Source organism: Ceratotherium simum, chromosome 32 (assembly GCF_057802395.1).
Source record: "Ceratotherium simum simum isolate JZ-2026a chromosome 32, ASM5780239v1, whole genome shotgun sequence".
NCBI classification, from domain to species: domain Eukaryota; kingdom Metazoa; phylum Chordata; class Mammalia; order Perissodactyla; family Rhinocerotidae; genus Ceratotherium; species Ceratotherium simum.
In genome coordinates this window covers 17,269,790-17,283,176 of record NC_141931.1, presented here as the reverse complement: position 1 = coordinate 17,283,176, position 13,387 = coordinate 17,269,790, and the positions used below count along the sequence as shown (strand labels likewise).

The 13,387-nt window shown below is 42.6% G+C and overlaps 1 protein-coding gene across 1 annotated transcript in view; it reads right to left on the bottom strand.

The window, feature by feature from the left end:
• ST8SIA6 (ST8 alpha-N-acetyl-neuraminide alpha-2,8-sialyltransferase 6) overlaps nucleotides 1-13,387 on the bottom strand; it is a 116,912-nt gene that overhangs the window by 52,664 nt on the left and 50,861 nt on the right. The window contains exon 3 of the mRNA XM_087420900.1: nucleotides 5,218-5,310. Coding sequence (XP_087277026.1) covers nucleotides 5,218-5,310 — 93 coding nt within the window. The remainder of the gene's footprint in view (nucleotides 1-5,217; nucleotides 5,311-13,387) is intronic.

Here is a 13,387-nt window from a genome sequence, read left to right as displayed (position 1 = left end):
AAGATAAACAAAACTGTAGGTATCACTTTAAGAAGCAATGAATGTAAAGTTGAGTAGAAACAAGTCATATATCATTCTATGTCAAGAAAATCTTGTATATGACCAAAAATCATTTTTCCTGACAGACAACTTGAAACTTAGGAATACTTGCTTTATTAGCAGACTGTCAAGTGACATGCTCACATTTGGGTTTTTTGAAGTTTGATCTGCCATAATTTATACCTCTTCTTTTCAAGCCGCAATTCAGGTCATGCTGTACTCTCCAAGAAAATAAATAGTGAAGAACATTTAGGGTCAGTCTTCAGTTCACTTTGCCTTTCATCCTGAAAAATGGTGCTTTCTAACTAGCATCTTTATGGTGACCCCTTAAGATGATACCTTTCAGAAAGTTCTATTGTTCTCAGTAATTCTAAATAGTATTGCATGAAATAGCTCATCAAACATACACACTCACCAAGTAGTGTATGGTTCAAGCTACACCTAGCCTATGCAAAACAGTGTTCCAAATCTTAATTCTGAGAATTTGGATCTTACCAAAAAAAGCTATCTGAATGCAAGTGAATCTTTCATGCCTTAGTGGTTGCACAGGAAGTTATAGGGCAGTGGCTTACACTCTGTTCCTGAGAAGAAGATCTCTAAATCTCTCCTGTCACTACAAATACTATTTAAACTACTCATATGCTCAAAAGATGTAAGAGATTGCTGTTGTTTAAAAAAATGTTTTCTTCCACCTTTAAGGAAAATCCTAGGGGCCTATAGTCAATAGAATGATGAGAATAGTAGAGCTATTTAATATATATATGGCAGGAATATCACATTGACCACCACTGATTGGTGCTTCCTTTCCATAGCCTACAGTTGTTGCTGCAAGGAGCTTCCCAGCCAGGCACTACATTCCCAGAGGTCAACCACACACCAACTCCACTCACATGCTATTGGCCAAAACCAGTCACATGACCCTAAACATCCAGCTGGGCCAGTTCCAGCCCATAGGATGTGCGTGGAAGCGATATGTGTCCCCTTCAAGCTGTGTGCACTTCCTCCATTGTATCTTCTTCAGCAGCAAGCCTGGGATCATCTGTTGAAGATGGCTACATTGTAAGATGGAGGGAGCCAGAATCCCTGAGTCAATACTCAGAGGAGAGTTGCCTAAGCAAGAAGAAATACTGATATTGAACATTGCATGACAGAGAATAAAATATTGTTTTATGACATTGCGCTTTGCGAGATTTTGCTGGAGGGGATCATCTGCCCTGGCCAAATGGTAGAAACTGAACAAAATATAAATGTACACTTTCTTGGGATCTAGGATCATCCGGAAAAATGGAAGATGAAGAAAATGGCATAGCAACAGAGGCAGAAAATCCTAGGAGAGGAGACATAAGTTCGTTTCCTAGGTCAGCCCCTCAGAAGGATCTGCTCTTAAAAAAATCAGTTCATTCATCTGAAGCAATGTGAAATAAGACAGACAGCTTGTATATCCACACGATCATCATTTTTCTAAAAACATAAGCAGAAAATATTACAAATAACCTTTGCCATGCTGAAAAATGAGCAAACTAACAGTGATAAGATGGCTACGGAGCATTTTCAGTACAGTGTAATATTTCCTCTGGGAGATAACCAGGTGAGAAGGATTGGGCTGGAGAAACCCAGAGAAACATTCAGGGGAAAAGGATGAGGTCAGAGAAAACTGCAGATTCAAAGTAAGAGAAAGAGTCAGAGAAGTTAAATATCGGTTTCAAAAAGGAGTTGAAGTTCATGGATTTATGGATAATTTTTTAAGAGCTAGAAATTAAAGATGGTAAAGACCATGCTTTGACGACCTAAGAAATACATTCTTTCATTCATCTGTGGATTCAACAGATATTTACTGAGAAACTTCTATGTGCTGAAACCTGTAATAGGCATCAGGCACAGAATGATGAACAAACTCCTTGGAGCTCCGAGTCTTAAACAGAGAATACAGAATTGTAATACACAGTGCCTTATCCCGCTGGACCTCCAAATGACAACTGTTTAATTTTCTTTCATTCGAATATGTAGTGAAGACCAGTGGAGAAAAAAAGCACTGTCTCTCTCCTACTATAACTCTGTCTTCCTAAATTCTATTTTAGCAACCTGAAAGGGACAAATTGGCTGAAGAAAGAGAAAATTCTAAGTCTTTAACAGACCATGACAAAAATAGAGCTAAATAATTATTTCTAAGAAAATGAAATTACTTTTTATCACCACACACTGAATGGCTTTCCTGATTGTCCCCTGGGAGTCCGTCATAGCACTGGTCGCAGAACACACAATTCCCGACAATAGACAATACAAATGGAAAAATTAGTCTCCTGTGTGCAAAATAACACTTTCATACGGGCAATTCACGCCTGCTCTCTCTAGACCTTTGCTGAGCAGAATACCAGTGCAGGCTAATTACATGAGCTAGCTGAAAATTGTGTGCGTCATGGGAAGGCATCCCCCTAAAGAATAGCGGAGAAAAGGTCTTAGCATTGAATGTAGAACAAGAGAAGAAAAGTGAGAGACCGAACATGAGACGGTGCGCACAGCCATTCTCATTAGCATAGTACAGTTAACCATTTTTGTTGATGCACATAGAAGAGTTGTAAAATTTTCTGCCTTGACAAAAAACACCTTCCATGATTAAAGAATTTTCCGCTACGCTGACTCAAGCGCTCTGCATCAATGTACAGCTTTGGATCATACTTATATTGAGGATTTCTGTCACTTTGTGGAGCAAAAATAGTTCATGTCAGAGGGAGAGCTGAAGAGAGTCAAAGGCCACTGTCACACACTGATTTACACGTCTGGAGTACAAGCAGCTCATTGCAGGGTACGGTGGGGCGAAGACCAGTTTTTCCAAGTTCTACTTTTCATGTGTCATGTGCCCTATGTCTGATGCATGGAGGGCACTGCAAGAGGTTTGGAATTCGAGTCCCTTAGGAAAAGTTTCAGATAGAGTCTATAACACCCACACACCCAACAAACAACAAACAAAACAAAGGCTCCAACGTGATCCAAACAGATGTGTAGCGCCACCTACAGGGCATGAACTACCTTACGTCTACCCCACAGTTCAATGAATTTATCATGCAAGTAAAGGAGTACTTGCAAGTGTTCATTCTAGCTAAACTATGGTAAGTGAGGGTCCTGGCAGGAATGGCGGCCGGCTCCAATTGTGTCATTTAAGAAGAGCTTAAAGAAGGGACTTTGCCCAAATCCTAAGCCAGATGTAGGGAAATCTAAGTACAATATCAGGGGACTATTAACAGCTTATCTCTAAGCTGAAGGGTCCAGTGGAGGGAATGGAGAGAGAGAGAGACCTAACAAACATCATGACCTTCATTCAGGATGCAACACGTTCCTTTGGGCAAGGATGTAGTTAACCTGCAGCAACACCACAAGAAGAAATCTGTTCCTTCCTCCTTCTTTCTGATCTCTTTCTAGTACTCCCCTCTGGGTCAAATCCCAAGAAAACTAGATGACAAAGGAGCGAGGACCCTATTGATGAAGTCCTTGTAGGTTGGCCTCCCAGGGCAAAGAAAGACACAGACTAACCTGTAGTGAAGGGAAAGAAGGGGATCAGGTACAGCAAATGGAAGATACACAGCCCAGTGGGTTTCTCTAGGAAGCTTAGGGCCCATCAGCTGGAATTTAAGGAAAAGAAAGCAAAAATTTTAACAGGGCTATCCTTTTGTAATAAACTGAGCTAACATACAGGATTGGATTGTCAAACCAGACTAACTCAATTCAGAGATCTTACCCAGTATCAGGCTTTCCTCATAATTTCAAGGATCCAGGCAGTCATGAGGCTCAGACAAAGCAGAGAGAAGCCTGGGACATTAAGGGTGGCCGCCCTGGTCCTATCTTCCCACACCGGACATGCACTCATGGCTCAGAATAGTAGGCGAGGGCTCTAAGTGAGGTCCGTGGGTTTCCTTACACAGCAGGAACATTTAAACTATGAAACATTCCCCTTTATACCCAGTCGGACCGCCTGTGTGCCATTCTCCAGGATGACCTGCCTCATGGATCCTGTGTCCCATTTACTGTAAGTAATACTTTCGCCAGGGAGCAGCCCACTGGGGACAGTCAACGGATAAGGTCTCTTCTTCCTAGCAAATATCATTAGTCTGTTACGGAGAGGTCCAACTGAAAGGAGATTAAACCAGATTACCTATCTTGGTTTCTTTTCCCCCAGGTCAACCTCTCACACCCCCAGGGAAGGGAGTAAATGGATCACAGGCAGCTGCGCTAACTCCTTCTTCCCACACACTATTTTTAAAATTAAAAGTGGAAGACCTATGTGTGTTCATGCGTGTGTTTGTGGGTGGGGGGGAGGCAGAGGGGGAGGAAAGGGAGAGAGAAGGGGAGGGGGAGAAGGGAAGAGAGAAAGAGCTGGATTAATTAGTAGGAAGAGAAAGAGAAAAATACGGCAGAGGAAAAGCCACTGGGTCTCCCTCGTATAAAACTGGCATAAGGGAATCTGATATACTACTTACCCTGGACAGTCTTCAACCTTCTCAGGCAAGCGCACAGCGAAATGCAACTCAGATTAGTTCCTTTGAGGGAGAGGACAGTGTAACCACGGGTCGCGCCTCACTCGCACACCCTTCCTATCCTTCCTCCAGCACTATCTCCAGACTCTGCTCCTTCCAGATACAGTCAAGGCAATGCCTCCCCCATCAGACTCTTAGGCCACCAGTGGCTCATCCATGTACGAAGCTCGGAGCTTTTAGACCCTTTTCTCAATTTGAAGAAGACAGTGTCAGGAACTCTCTAAAATCCAGGATTGTAAGCAAGTGTGGTGAAGTTGAGAGTGAACCACAGCTGGGACTGGGGGTAAATCTGTTAATCTTCTGGGATTGTAAGAGATTCAATTCAAGTGTGCATTTTTCTAGGCTAGCGTCCAGAATGCTCATGGGTTTCTCAAAAAGACTGAGGACCCGTAAAAGTTTAGGCAGTAAAACTACATGGTGTTTTTAGTGAATGTGGATCCAAGGACAGATAAACTGAGTCCCCACTGGCAGGGTCTGCACTGTTCACCCCTCGTCCATCCTCCTCATCCACGAGAGCTTCTCTGAGCCCAAAGTCAGGCCCAAGCAGGAACACAGTCTCAGTTTCCAGAAGATTTAAAGATGCTGTGAAACATTTTGAATATAAACCACTTATTTTAAAATTAAATTAAATGTGAAGAGCGGAACTCACCCTTTCCTCGTTTTGTTAGATAAGGTCTCAAAGCCATTTTGCAGATTTTTGCATCTCTCTGTCAGCTGGAGTGACTTCTCATTCAGATATGTGCTGTTTCATGAAAGAGATTTAAAAAAAGATTTAAAATGAGAGCTTAGAAGATTTGTTAACAAAAATCTGATTTAATTGATACAGGGTGCTCAAATGAAATCTGATTTCCATTCCATTATTGGATTTCTCCGTGGAAAAGGAAATTGATATTTTCACATCTGACGGGTCTAAATGAAAAAAAAAAAAAAGAAAGTTTACACTGTAAAATCAAACAGAAAAGAACTCTCTATGGAAGACTTTATATTTTCACATTTTGAGGTTAGTATGTGCAACAAACAAGTTATCAAATAGTTTTCATCATTGTGTATGTAAACAGACTATTTTTAAAAGATGTCTCTGGTGGGAAGCATGCAGACACAAGAGCTCAATAGTTCTCTCCATAAAGAATGCAAGATAAACCTGGCCTTTGATTATTATAATAGCTGTGATATAAGGGCCTGTTGTTATGTTTTATGAACCTGGAAAATTGGAGTTAGAACAAAACCAAATCACAAAGCAGGTCTCAGACATGGGTTATGGAGTTGGGCTGCCTAATGAGCCTCGTGGATACATGAGTGCTATTTAACCACCCCAGGCATCAGGTTCAGCATCTCTAGTGGAATAACGGTCCTTACCTCCTAGTGTTATTGTCATGATACGTACATGACCTAGGAAACAATGTAACGCGCTTGGTACCTTGCCTGACAGAGTAAATGCTCAAAAAAATATCAACGATGACTTTCCTTAGACTTCAGAAATATGCATACAACTCTGACTTGCTGTTAATGCATTTATTTCATCATCCTGAAGGTATATGCTGAGAACCTACTATGGGCTGGGGGCCAGGCACAGGATGCTGAGGGTATGGAGATGGATAAAACAGAACATGGTCCCTTTCCCTGGTAGAGCTTGTGGTCTGGTTAGGGAGAAAGATATTTCTCAAATAATCACACAAACGAATACAGAAGTATGACCTGAGGGCCGGCCCCGTGGCTTAGCGGTTAAGTGTGCGCTCTCTGATGCTGGCGACCCAGGTTCGGATCCTGGGCGCGCACCGACGCACCGCTTCTCCGGCCACATGGCCGCGTCCCACATACAGCAACTGGAAGGATGTGCAACTATGACATACAACCATCTACTGGGGCTTTGGGAGGAAAATAAATAAATAAATCTTAAAAAAAAAATATTAAAAAAGAAGTATGACCTGAGATTAGTGTCATTCAAATAGCAGTGGGTGCCATGGATGAAGGTAATGGGGAGACCCCTGCATCCTGAGGGGGCCTCTGAGACAGTATCATTTAGGTGGAGATCCCAAGGGTGATGCAAGTGAGTGAGATGAACTTTGGGAAGTAGGGGGAACATTCCAGCCAAAGGGAAAAGCATGTGCAAAGGGCCCAGAATGGGGAGCAGCCTGGAATGTTTGGGAAACTGAAAGAAGGCAAGTGGGGCTCAAGCCTGAAAGGCTAAAGGGTGTCTGGAGTAGTAAGTGGGGACCAGGGCACACAGGCCTGGTTAACCATGCTCAGAATTTATCCTAATAACAAGGGGAACCAGAGGAGGGATGTGACTGAGTGTGTTCTAAGAGGTTCACTATGCAAAGAAATGAAATGAGGGAAGCAAGGCTACAGAAAAGGTGGAAAAGTTAGGAGGCTTCTGCGGGGTTCCAGGAGATAGATGATGGCAACTCATTTCACCAGCCAGGAGAGAAGAGACTACGTTGTGATAACTAACACCAACCAACTGGCAGTGGCTGTACATAACAAAAGTCTGTTTCTTTTTTTTTTTTTTTTTTTTAGGAGGAAGATGAGCCCTGAGCTAACGTCCGATGCCAGTCTTCCTCTACTTTACATGGGACGCCGCCACAGCATGGCTTGACAAGCGGTGCATTGGTGAGTGTCCAAGATCCAAACCTGTGAACCCCGGGCTGCTGAAGCGGAGTGCGCACACTTAACCACTTGTGCCACCTGGCGGGCCCACAAAAGTCTGTTTTTTACTCATGAAATGCCCACTGCACATCTGGGTGCCTTTCCAGGGCAGCTGTGCTCCATGCAGTTTAGGGATCCAGACTGCTTCCATGTCGTGGCCCTTTCATGTCAACAACCTGCTTCCATAATTGCTGTGGCAGGAGAATAAACTGCTGGAAGGTCTTTACCCTGTGTCTGAATGCTCTAGCCTGGCCAGAACTAGTCACATGCCCAACTTGATTGCAAAGTGGGAGTCAGAAAAGGGCAACCATCCTTTGTGCCCAGAAAGAGAGGAGATCAGGGTACAGAAGTGCACTGGAAGCCCACACCACGCTGTCCATCGGCATGAAGAGAATCTGACAGATTTGAGATCTGTTCTCGTGATAAGACTGACAGGACTTCATAATAAATTGGATATGGGAGGTGAGGGAGCAGGGGTGTAAAGGTAAAGATATAAACAAAACAGATCATAATTAATTCACCAATACGTCTCAGAAATGCTTTCTAGAAACACTGCACAAAGCACATATGGGCTCACAAAATCCCTCTTTATCCTGATATGATTTTTCTCCTCCTCCCCACTCCCTTCCTCCTTCTGTCTACATGCCTCAACCTTCTGTGCTTTCTGAATGTATTATCATACTTTCCAAGGATTTGTTTATTTCTAATTCACTGTGTATTTTATTCAGGCAGCACCGTTAATGAAATGAATTACCAAGCCAGCAGTGCCCTGCATTATGATGGCTTTGCAATATTGAATTGTGAAACTGTGACAAGCAGGCACCAATAGGATTTAGTGTGATCTAACTTTCCTTAAATCAGAGAGTGTCTTTGTTAATAAAAAGTCAAAACAGTTATGCCCAACTAAAATCACAGAATATCCATAGAAAGAAAATGAGAGAATCCTGGGGAAAGTGGAGATGAGAGAATCAAGTCAGAGGAAAAAACTCTTAAGTGTCGGCAGGGCCAGCTTCTGAATCTCTGACCTCAGCCTTTGAACCGCGGGTTTCCTTTTTTAATCTTCACTCAATAAAGTAATTATGGGGATGCTATAGACAGAATGGTTTTGTCTCCCTAAATTCATATGTTGAAATACCAACCCCTCAAGGTGATGGTATTAGGAGGTGGGCCCCGTGGGAGGCGATTAGGTCATGAGGGGGGAGCCCTCATGAATGACATTAGTGCCCTTATAAAATCAGCCCCAGAGAGCCCTTGATCCCCTTCCACCTGTGAGGTTACAGTGTAAAGGTGGCCATCTATGAGGAATCAGGACCTCACCAGACACCAGATCTGCAGGTGCCATGATCTTGGAGTTCCCAGCCTCCAGAACTGTGAGAAGAAAATGTCTGTTGTTTATAAGCCACCCAGTCTGTGGAATTCTGTTATAGCAGCCCAGATGGACTAAGATATGTGGTTATACAAGATGTGTATAAAAACTCCTGGCACAGAGAAGTCACTCAATAAATGTTGTGTTCTTATTCTCCTAAATGCGTTATTGTATTCTTTCCTCAAGCCAGGCGTTGTTATTACCATAGGGGTGAGAACTTTCTCCCACCCGTAGGAAGTCACTTTGCAGTGAAAGGAACAGAAATGGAGGCCCCTGGAGTTCTCATTGCTTTCTGTCTCTCTCCTGTCCCCTTTTCAAAGAGTCTTCATAGTTTCCTTCTTTTTCATCTAATGTCATTAAAACCTTCCTAGGAAATGTTAAAATATTCACATGCAGAATCCATAAACTTCAAATGTTTGTCTACATTAGGCATCTGATTTATATAGCCCCTTTCTCTGCCCCTTAGACAAGACTCCTAGCTTACACTATTTTCAACAATGCCTGTTATTCAAAGTGACAGAAATACAAATTAACAATATAACTGCCATGTTTTAAAGTGCTTAAAGACCTGACTCCATAAGAGATGCCAGGAGGCCCCAGAGAAGTGGAAGGAGCTAGACCTTCCAGAGACAGGGCTAGATCATCAGCCCTCTCTGTTGTGCGAATAAAGGAGAATTATTTACAGGCATAATACATTCCTATACCTGACCCCTGAGGACTGCTGGACAAAAAAATCACATAGGTATGTGGGCTGGTGCCTTGATAAATTCATGCTATCCAATTTGCTAGGCCTTTTGTGCACCTTGATGATTCCATTATGGTGCTAGATACCTCCCTCTTCCATTTCCCCTAATGGCTACTCTACACCTTCGCTGTTCTGCTGTCTTCACTGTTCTGTGCCTTTCTAATTTATTTAATTGCTTTCTATTTTAGAAAAATGATGCTGCCAGGTGTGAATTGATGATAAGCTATCAGCGATCCTTACTTTCCATCTCTGAGAAAGAAGTGTCTCCTCTTACAAAAGGATAATCCACCTGCCATCCCATCCCATCCCTCCCTGTCTCCTCTAAGATCCAGGCCCATCGCTTCATTTTTCTCTTTACTGGATCTTCAGCCCTTCCCTTCCACTGTCTCCTCCTCTTCATGCTCAATTCTCTACCATCTCATAGTCAAAAACAAACCAAACCACTCACTCTGAGATCCTCCTCTGCCTATTGCTTTGCGTCTCCTTCAAATTTCAACCCACTACTGTCCCTTTCCTTGTCCCACAAGTGCACTAACCCATTCTTGGAAAGCATCACCAAATCCAGGAGATATTTCAGTCCTCTTACTTTACCTTCCGGCAGTATCTGAACCACCGGCCACTCCTGCCACCCCTCGTTCCCATCACAGTTCTCTCTCCTTGTTCTTCTACCTCTATCTGCTGTTGAGGGTCCTTCTGGAGGTTCTTCCTTGGGCTGATCCATAAGTGTTGGTTTCTCCCATGGTTCTTTTTCTGCCTGTTACTTTAAAGGAATGGGTTGGTATTCAGTTACAGCATTCCCCAGGGCTCCATGTAGGCCTCTTGTCTTCCCAGCCCGCCTGTGTTCTCCAAACACCTCAAACACCTCCAAACACCTCTTTTCCCTTCTGCTTCATCCTCCCTGCCCCCAAGGGGGGTGGTCTCGCGTGTACATTTGATCATGTCATTTCCCCCCTCCAGGATATTCCATGACCCCCATCAGCCTTGGGACATGCTCCACACTCCCTGGCTGGACATACAGAGCCGTCCAGGACCTGGCGTCTGACCCTGATCCCAGCTTCGTCTTTTACTGCCATTTTGCTAACCATTAAATGGTACAAATTCCTCTTTCCTCATTCCTTGCAAGTCTTATATTACGGATTCTGACTGCTTTTATTATTTAATTATAGAATTTATTTGTTTGGTACTGGCAAGCAAGCCTTCAGGCACATTTTCATCACTGGAGTATGTCAGAGGGAAAAAAAACCTTTAATAAGATTAAGGGGAAAATCATGCACAAAAACAAGCATTTCTGCTATCATTATTATCTGTGTGGCTGATCTGCTTTTCAGAAATTCTATCTTTATAAGTCAGTCTTGAGTTGAAAGTGATCATTTTACAAAATCACCTGGCAAGATTTCACAGAACAGCAAGAGAGACTACAATGGCTACTACAAAATAATGAAAATTAAGGCTCTGATAATGAAAAGAATCTCTCTTTAAAAAAACAAGTGATTCAATCCCTACAAAATAATGTCATCAGGACCTCCAAAACATAGAGTTAATGTCACCTTCTGAACATGAGTTGTAGTTAGTGCAACCATGCAATCAGTCCCCTGGGCAAGTAAAACATCCCAAGGAATAATCCGCTTGTAGGTGACTAAGGAGTTTCAAGAACATCCACATTCCATTTACAGTGGCCATAAAGGGGACAAAACTGGGTTGTGAATCTAAATGAAAAGCTTAAAATCTAATCAATTTTATTCTCTCTGAAGAAAGACCGTCTTAACAGATGGGGAATTCAGCCTAAAAATGGAAAGCCCAAAGAATAAGTATTCTTCCTTATACTTCTCAGGCTCCTCCTCATTCCTGGCAAGATGAACTATTGAGCCATCCTGCACCCTGACCACCAGCAGAAACCTCCCTGTAAGAGGTGAAACAGGCTGGCCTGCCTCCAGGACAGAGGCAATGGTGGCCACCTGTGCTCTGACTTCAAGCTCATCAAGCAAACTTCTAATTATAATGTGCTCCCCAATGCTGTAGTTTCCCTGAGGAAGAAAAGCAAGCATCCAGCCCACTGCATAGTTTGATTACTCTCTTTAATTGACAAATTAATATTCTGGTTTATAAATCACGCTCCTATGAGTCTGGTTAACACATGTCTGCATTTGAAATACCAATCATAGACAGTAAGCGACAAAACCAAGTCTTGGTGCCTCTTTACTCAAGAAGAGGGGCAGACCCTGGCCTGCCTCTTCGTTCCCTCATTTACCAGGTATCTGTGGAGCCCATATCATGTGCCACAGAGAATGGCGGCAAATGGGAAACTAAATTATATTGTATAGGAGTCCAGGCATAGGTGTTAAATAACGAAAGCATAAGGAACTGACCACTATACCACTATCCACTGACTCAGGACAGCGGCTTCCCACGTGGCAGGGTTTCTCAACCTCACCACTATTGCCATTTTGCGTCAAATGATTCTTTGTTGTGGGGGTTGTTCTGTGCATTGTAGAATGTTTAGCAGCATCCCTGGCCTCTCCCCACTAAATTTCAGTAGGAAGCCAACCCCTTCCCCATTTGTGACAACCAAAACCGCCTCCAGACATTGTCAAATATTCCCCGGGGGCAAAATCATCCCAGGTTGAGAACCGATAGGTTTAGGGAGAATAACGTGATAAGAAGGGGGCATTCATAGATTAATGCCCCCCGGAAAATTTCTAGTTTTTTACCTGATTATCATTTATAGGAGTTTGACTTTGTGATTTTTCATGGATTTTATATGTACGTTTTCAAGCACATTTCTCTGTGCATCACATAATTCACAATAAAAAAAAAATAAATACACTAACTCTGAAAAAAAAAACAGTGTTCCTGCTGGCTTGGAGCAAAGAGTCTGGTGAGGATGACAGACAAGTAAACACAAGCTTCCCATGCTGAGTTTGCAAAATGAATGCTGTCTATTTTCCGTAATCATGTTAATTTCAAGAAACCATGAATCTGTGTTTTGGTGGATATCATTTAATTCAAAACATAGGAGCTGCTTTTAAAATGACTACATAGAACTTCGCTCTTTTATACATGAACATTTCAGCCAACTAAAATTGCAGGAATTTCTGCAAATAATCTCTGCTACTTGGTTTTACTTTAACTTTGTCTTGTCTTTGGTTACCCTTGACAAAGATTAATTAGCTAGCTCTCTACTACTAAGTCAGTTACCACAATGTATTCTGGCCCCCCTACATAGTTGAAAGATAGTTTTCAAAAAAGGAAAACCATAAATCTCATACAGACATAAAATGAACCACGTGTTAAAAGATTTTATTTTTTCATAATGAGGGAACCAGTTCAACGGAGAGTGCAAAGCACAGATACATTTATAGATCAGGAATATTGAGATGAATGTGCAAATGGAGGCCAAACTGGTGGGGAGTGGGACAGGGAAGTCAACTGGATGCCCTACCAGATAGGATATAATTTTTGTATTTATAGACAAGAATTATTTTGCATTGCTCTGAATTAACTACAACTTACAGAGTTGGAAAATTGCTCCCAAAGGACCAGAATCAGATTGTTCAGATGTGTGTGATCTGAACAATGCAAACTTATTCACTGAAGCACAAAATTTTCCCTAAACCATTAACAGTATCAGTGCCCATCACTAAAATTAAAGGAATGATCCAGAGCAGTGAACCTAACAGACTCCCACTTTATCTGAATATCAGTCCCCCGCCACTCCACAGCTTGCCCCAAGGGGAACAGGTGGACCTGGCTTAGGTCTGAGTCTTTTGGGGCATACAGGAAGCACTGACTTACCTGAGTAGGTTAAAGTGAGGGTTACCGAAAGGACAAGTCTGATATGGAGATTTCTTAAAATTTCAAGTACAAATGAGCAAGAGTAGCATCCTAAATAGGAAATGGAATCTTTAGCAAAGTAGAGATAAAATAAAATGGGAGCAGACTGGGAACAAGTGACAACACTGGTGCATCCGTGTCTCATTTCAATGATCCTTAAGTGTGAGATCCTTGGGGGCTGAGGCAAAGCTCAGAAGCGTAGAGTCGGCGGAATTCATCCCCAGCCCAGTG